Source organism: Alligator sinensis, unplaced genomic scaffold (assembly GCF_000455745.1).
Source record: "Alligator sinensis unplaced genomic scaffold, ASM45574v1 scaffold1300_1, whole genome shotgun sequence".
Lineage (NCBI taxonomy): Eukaryota > Metazoa > Chordata > Crocodylia > Alligatoridae > Alligator > Alligator sinensis.
Genome location: NW_005843162.1, coordinates 53,449 through 60,734, shown reverse-complemented (window position 1 = coordinate 60,734; position 7,286 = coordinate 53,449). Strand labels below are relative to the sequence as shown.

At 47.0% G+C, this 7,286-nt stretch overlaps 1 protein-coding gene across 1 annotated transcript; it reads left to right on the top strand.

Moving 5' to 3' along the window:
• The first annotated feature begins 5,223 nt into the window (after positions 1-5,223).
• LOC102371184 (olfactory receptor 4Q2-like) lies at positions 5,224-6,168 on the top strand. Its single transcript, XM_006037710.1, has one exon. It carries the CDS (start codon positions 5,224-5,226, stop codon positions 6,166-6,168), a length of 945 nt encoding a protein of 314 aa, XP_006037772.1.
• Positions 6,169-7,286: the final 1,118 nt, after the last annotated feature.

The window sequence follows — 7,286 nt, the reverse complement described above, 5'->3', positions numbered from 1 at the left end:
CCCCAGTACTCTTTCCTGCCATGGCAGGGGGTCGGACTTGATGATCTCCTCAGGTCCCTTCCGACCCGACCAACTATGAAACTATGAAACTATCTTGGGTTCTTCTGCGGAGTAAGGGGCCCCTCATTGCTCTTGTATCATGTCAATGTTTGCTCCCCCGGAGAGGCTGTATGTGTGTGTGGGGGGAGTGACTGTGGCTCCAGACAGCATGCACACACCCTAAAACTTCTGGCCTGGCTTATACGGTCTGCTGAAATAAACTGTGAGAAAAACTCCAAAAGGAGCCGGGTTGATGAATACCTATGGCCGGCCCAACCACACAGCTCAACTAAAGCAACGGGCTATCAAAGAAACAAGGGGAAAGAGCAGGCCTACCTCTAGGCCGCATAAAAACACAATACATAACAACTAAATGTGTGTGTGGGTGTTACACACACACACTTTATGAACCAAAGGTTGAATATATCTACATATATGCCCCCTTCCTCCCCACCGCACAGTGTTGTGCACCTGCCCCAGCCCCAACCCTCAATGTCCCAGGCCGCGGGTACGCCCAGCCCTGTGAGCTGCAGTGCACCACCCCGCCCCACGGTGCAGGAGCAGGAAGCTGGAGTGGGAAGGGGAAGTTTGGAGCCCCCGGCTACTTCTGCAGCTGGCGCAGTAGAGGGAATAGCCACTTGCTTGGAGCCCGGGGACTGCTAATTCACTCTTTGCAGGCCACACGCAACCCACAGCTTTGAGACCCCTCCTGTACTTAGTAAGTCTTCCCTTCTGTTCTGCATCGTGACCCAGGCTCAAGAGGATGCTCTGCTGCCCCAAATAGCTTGGAGCCCAGCTCTTGGAGTAGTCTTTTGGGAGATCCCATCACATGAAGGAAGGCCCAGCACCCAGGTTTCCTACTTCATTGACCAGCGCTCTGCCCACTAAGGTACTCCATGAAGTAGCTTTGTGGCCTTTTGGAGAATGTGCCTGCTCTCTCCGGAGAGCAACCTGAACTGTGAGCTCTGGGTGGGTGGAGGTGCGCAGGCATATGCCGAACTTGAAGCAGGTTCCCACTCAGCACACTGCCTGTTTTGGATCCCATTCAGAAGCACCTAAAGTTCCCCATGTAGTGCATAGGAAGCTCAGCGCAAGCCTGGGAAGCTGCCATAGGGATCAGGTGGTTAGAGGTGAAGCACTCCTGGGTCTGTCTTTTAGGCACCAATACCTAGCACTGGATCCAGCTCTAATTGTTTCAGATTCCCATCATTTGACTCTACAGGTTTCCTTTCTCACCTCTGAAGAGTTTTTTGCGCTTGGGCCTCTGAAGAATAATACATTTGGCTTTGTCACTTGTTAATAATTCCCTCTGGGACCACACTTTCAGCTGCACCTGGCCAAAAGCCCCAGTGTAGCAATACTCTGCTGCTACGGAGAATCATCCCGCATAAGAAAACCATTCACTGATCCTAACATGAGTTGATATATCAATGGTGGAGGTCAAGCCAGCAGAAGCAAGGGATGAGGACACAGACCTATGACCAATGCCTCAAGATACAATCACCATGGGTCTTCTCTTCATCTTTTCATGGGCAGTGAGTACACGATAAAACCCTAAAATGGAACAATTATTTGAGACAGGACCCATGCATTATAATTCATATGCCCCATGTCCTAACCCTTTGCACTGCTTGAACTAGAAAGAGAAACCAGGAGCCTTGACTCCCAGCTCCCCAAGTTTCCTTAGACTTGATACAAAGAGGAACTGAGGCTAATGGGTCTATTTAGACAGGTGATATATAGGTGGGCAGGTACATAAGTTATGCATGGGCTAATGAATATAGATCATTCAAATACAAATACGGTGATGCTGAATTTGACCCCAAATCCACCAAGTCCAGGGGTGCGGTCAAGGGTAGTTACTACCTGTGAAGTGCAGGGAGATTCATGGCAGCGTGTCTAGGTTGTAACGAGCCATAAAACCACTGTTTTAAATAAAATCCAGATTTTTTTATTGTTCAGTAGAATTGTGAATTTCTATTCCCAAGCCCATTTTCTGGAGATTTTTGGTAAATTCCCTTTGAACACAAAGATTGTGAGGCTGGAGAGGGACTGATTGTTCTGTGCCAAATCTGCTCCTAATGGTGTTGGTGTCTCTCTGTCCATCTTCCTGCTGTCCCTATAAATGTGTGCTAGCTTGGGAATCTTGCTGTGTCCTCTGTCACAGTAAATCCAATGTCTGCACAAGCCTAGCAGGCCACTGGACTAACACGCCGGGTTTTACAGCCAATGCACACAAGATACTGAAGTGCTTTAGCATCATATCTGCCCACCTTTTATTCTCTAGATTGAATATACTCATGTCCCACTGTTTTAATTTTAATGTGGGACTCAGACTCAAACTCACAAGGTAGTCAGGAACAGCCAGCATAGAAGGAAATCAGGTTGGTCAGGTATGACTTGCTCTATGATAAGGTGACAGGCTCTGTGGATGGGGGCAGGGGTAGAGCAGCAGCTGTGATATACCTTGACTTTAGCAAAGCTTTTGACCCTATCCCCAATGCCATTTTCACTAAGCTAAGAAAATACAGACTAGATGAAAGTACTGTAAAGTGGATACAGAACTAGCTGGATCATCATGCTCAATGAGCAGTCATCAATGGTTCACTATGTGGGGGGAGGTGTCAAGCGGGGTTTCCCAGGGGCCTGTCTGGGATCCAGTGTTGTTGGTTATCTTCATTAATAATTTGGATGATGGGATTGAGTTTGAACAATGGGATTGAATAATTTGGATGATGGGATTTAGCAAATTTTTAGACAAGACCAAATTGAGGGGAGTTGTAGACACTCTGTAGGGTAGGGCTAGGATCCAGAAAGGCCTGGATAGACTGGAGAAATGGCTCACAATCAAGCAGATGAGATTGAGCAAGGACAAGCGTCCAGCCACAAAAATGAGGAGGAGTCCAGGAGTCAAGATTTATAAGGAAGGGTGAAAGAACTAGGGTTATTTAGTCCGGAAAAGAGAAGACGGGGAGAGGGTGGGGGGTGTGATAACCCTCTTCAAATACCTAAAAGGTGATCATAGAAAGGATGGAGATGGGCTTTTCTCTGTGGCCATTGGGGACAGAACTAGGAGCAATGGCCTCACCTTTCAGCAAGAGAAATTTAGGTAGGAAATTAAAACAAACTTATTGACCGGGGTGGTCAAGCAGTGGAACAGGCTATCTAAGGAAGCTGTGAAGTCTCCATGCTTGGAAGCATTCATGAGCAGGTTAGACAGATGTTTAACCGGGGTGGTTTAATCAGAGCTAATCCTACCATGAGCAGGGGGCTGGATGAGATGACCTTGTGAGGTCCCTTCCAGTCCTACTTTCCTATGATATCTGGAGCTGAAACAAAACACCTTAACTGCTTTGCCCCCAAACCCTAGCATTTGAGTGCGTGCCCCAGGGCTACTTCAGTGAAAAAAATATTCTCCTTTTAGCGGGCTGGAATTTGCTGCTTTTTACATTACACACACACAGATTTTAGGCTTGTCTATTCATAACTCCAAGTCAAGGAACTCTGGATGGAAGGCAGAAAATGTGAAGCTGAGCCAAGAAAACATTTATAACACAAGCAGGAGGTATTACAGAGCATTCAAGGATAAGAGATCAGTGTGAGACTTAGAAGTGGTCAAAAAGGGGTTGGAAAGGGTAGCAAGTTGATCCCTAGTTTCAGTAGAGAGGATATATGTGTAGCATGGATATCAGGGTCCAGTTTTAATCAACTCAGTGATGGCTTGAGGCATAAACTTTTCTTGGGGTCTGGACCCAAGGAAGACGACTCCGGGGTGTAAATCGTTGTTTCTTTTGCTGTTTCCAAGGCAGGCAGCCAACCAGTTCTGATGACGGAGCGTGGCCTCACTGAAGGAAAAACACTGGCATTTGGGTGTATTGTGGGCAGTCTCAGTTTTAATTACATAAATCCATCACCATTCACTGGGTGTGGGAATGTGCTATGTCAAGGGTTCTCTGAATCCCTTTTCACTTTAGATTTTCTTTAAGAAGAAAGGAAGCAGATGGTTATAACTAGTTTTTCTTTCCTGATTCCACAGGATTTTTTTTATCTTTCATGTTCCTAGATGACTGCCTAGAAGGGGTGCAAGTAGATGAAGAGTAGACGACTGCCTTCAAAATGTCACCACCTGTTCAGCTGTGATTCAGGTAAGGAATGGGATTCTTTACAGGCAGCTCCTTCATCCATTGAGCTTTGTTCCAAGTGAATCAGACTCTCATCCCCTGGCAGGAAGGAGAAAGCTCAGTGCTTATTCCCTTTACAAATGTATTTATTACAGAGCTAGCTCAGGAAAGGGCTGGGTTAGAATAGGAGGAGGTGAGAGCTAGGATTCATGAGCTCTAGTCTCAGCTCTGGGAGGAAACTGGATGTTTGTGCCGCAGGTGGATCCAGGATTTAGAAGAGAGGAGGCCACCGGCATCACCCTCAGGCAATGCGGGTGGGGATGAGGTGCAGCTGGAGCCCTGGAGGTAGTGAGGGACACTGGATGGAGTGATGGGCAGGGAGCAGCGGTAGGAAAGAGGACCATGCCCGCTGGAGCTGCTGTCCCAAGTGGACCCAACACTGGCAGAGATGCTTCTGGGGCTCTGCTACGCCTAGGCTCCACACTTCTGCCTGTTTTGCATTATTGTTACTAACTATGTTATCAACTATCCCTAGTAAAGGGCCAACCCCATTACTAGGATGTCCTTCTTATTAGCTTCAGCCTTATTGGCCATGGGGTTTATTTGATGTCTTTAGCCTCCCTTAAAAAATGTCTACTCTTGTCATCATTTCACCATTCAAGCGTGACAGACATTTAGCCAAAGTTATACTCTTCCCTGATAATGGGATTATGGTTCTTTTGTCCATCTAACAGTTCAGTCCCAATGAATTCCCCCACTAGGTTTTGGCCATGCTAATTATCTCACATTTCTTCTTTACAAGGAGAATTCCGAGTTTGTCTTTCTTGTTACTCCTCGGGCTGGTGTGGACTGTAATGGGGAAAAATAGATATGGTTTGAATAAGCAATCCTTTGGGTTCAGTTATGAAGTAAAGTCTCAGGAAAGGTCTCAGCTCCGTGCCCATTGATTCCAGTGGGAGTAATGCATGAGTCAAGCCTTAGCCAAGGCCACGCGATTCTTCCCTTTATTTCTCATTTCACCTTTTTCCTTCCAGGTCATTCCCACCCAGTTGCCTAAGGCCACATGGAGCAGCTGTGGGGAAACCAAACTAGGGTGAGTGAGTTTCTCCTGGCCGCCATCTCTCCAACTCCACAGTCCCAGGCTGCTCTTTTTGTTGTCTTCCTCTTGGTTTACATCGCTACACTGGTAGGCAACTTTGCCATCATGTTGACAGTGAATGCTGATTCCCACCTCCGTACACCCATGTACTTCCTGCTGGGCAATCTCTCCTTTCTGGACCTGTGCTACTCAACAGTTACTGCCCCCAAGATGCTCATGGACTTCCTGTCTGAAAGAAGGAGTATTTCCTACGATGCCTGCATGGCCCAACTCTTTTTTCTCCACTTTGTGGGGGCAGCTGAGATGTTCCTACTCACCGTTATGGCCTATGACCGCTATGTAGCCATTTGCAAGCCCCTCCATTACCCCAGCATCATGAACAGGCACCTTTGTAGCTCCCTAGTGGTGGCCTCCTGGATGGGAGGTTTGATCCATTCCACAGTCCAGACCATACTCACCATGCAACTGCCTTTCTGTGGGCCTAATCATGTGGATAATTTCTTTTGTGATGTCCCACCAGTGATCAAGCTGGCCTGCACTGACACCTATGTGGTGGAACTGCTCATGGTCTCCAACAGTGGGCTGATCTCCACCAGCTGCTTCATCATCCTGTTGACCTCCTACACAACCATCTTGATAAAGATGCGCTCCCCTGAAGGGCGTCGCAAGGCGCTCTCCACCTGTGCTTCACACCTGACCGTGGTAACTTTGTTCTTTGGGCCCTGCATCTTCATCTATGCCCGGCCTTTTTCCATCTTTTCGGTAGACAAGCTGGTCTCAGTTCTCTACAACATCATTACCCCCATGCTCAACCCCTTGATTTATACATTGAGGAACAAGGAGGTGAAGTCAGCTATGAGGAGACTTAGGACACGGAGCATCACTTCTGGGGGAAAGATGATATTATGAGATGCAGGAAAGGCTGGGAACCAAGCAGCATCTTGGGGATATATTATCTAGGCGAGGTGGAGATGTTGGCCAGGTGAGGGAACCATATGTGGGGGAGATAGATATCCTGACTTTTTAGGGTCATTTTAGGGGAACGGAATATCAGAAAATATATCCATTTGGTTTTGATTTGTAACCAACAGAGACTTCCTTTTTGAGGAGGTATGGGCCTGGTTAAGACCCACCTTTAACACTTGACACTTTGTCTGTGACCTGAAGATGGCTGGTCTTAGGCAGCAAACCTTTGAAAACCCATTTGAATGGGAAATTTGTGGAACAAGAAGTCATCCACAGTCTGGACTGTGTTAAGTATGGTTTAAACAGGGACTATGGATTTTTATTCCAATGCCTGTATCGGCTGTTCTAACTCCTTTGTTCCTAAGGGTAAGAGAGCATTTATGTTCATGTGGGTGTTCTCCATGCCACCTTTGAATGCCTTTTCACCATCTGTGGGCTAATCAAATATTCACTGAGGCACAGGGGCAGGGGGAAGGCATGGTATAACTCTATGGGTTTGTGGCTAAAGACCTCGAGTGGGTAAGAAGAGGTGTAAATTTGAGTCCCTGATACTTCAAGGCATAATGATGCAGCTGGGCCCAGATCTGTTGCAATACATGGGGGTAGCAGTGATGTCCAGCTACTGCTGGGCTGCCAGTGTGATTGTGTATCTGTGCAAGCAGCTGTTGTCCCCCCTCCCCTACCCCACAACTCAACACCTAGGATGGCTGCCCTGGTTGCACCACCCTCATTATGCCACTGCTTTGCTACGCTGAATAATCCAGTCTCCCAATGCCGAAAGAAGGGTGTTTGCACCTGAAAGCTTGTAAAGAACTTTTTTTTTTTCACTATTTAGTTGGTCTAATAAAAGATATCACCTCTACCAAAAGAGCCTTGCCTGCTTTATTCTAAGTATTCAGTGGAGCTGGGGTTGGACTCTAGATCTTTTTCTAGCTCTTAGACTTAACCCCCCAGGTTTTGGAGTCATACTCAAGCTCCATCTCTATCTTGCTCTGCAAAAGCATTCAGTTATTCAGGAGCAACTGAATAACTTCTCATGCATGTTTAATTATTCAGTGGAA

Excerpts from the sequence above, each read along its gene's own strand:
- LOC102371184 (XM_006037710.1), top strand. The coding sequence starts at position 5,224 with ATGGAGCAGCTGTGGGGAAACCAAACTAGGGTGAGTGAGTTTCTCCTG.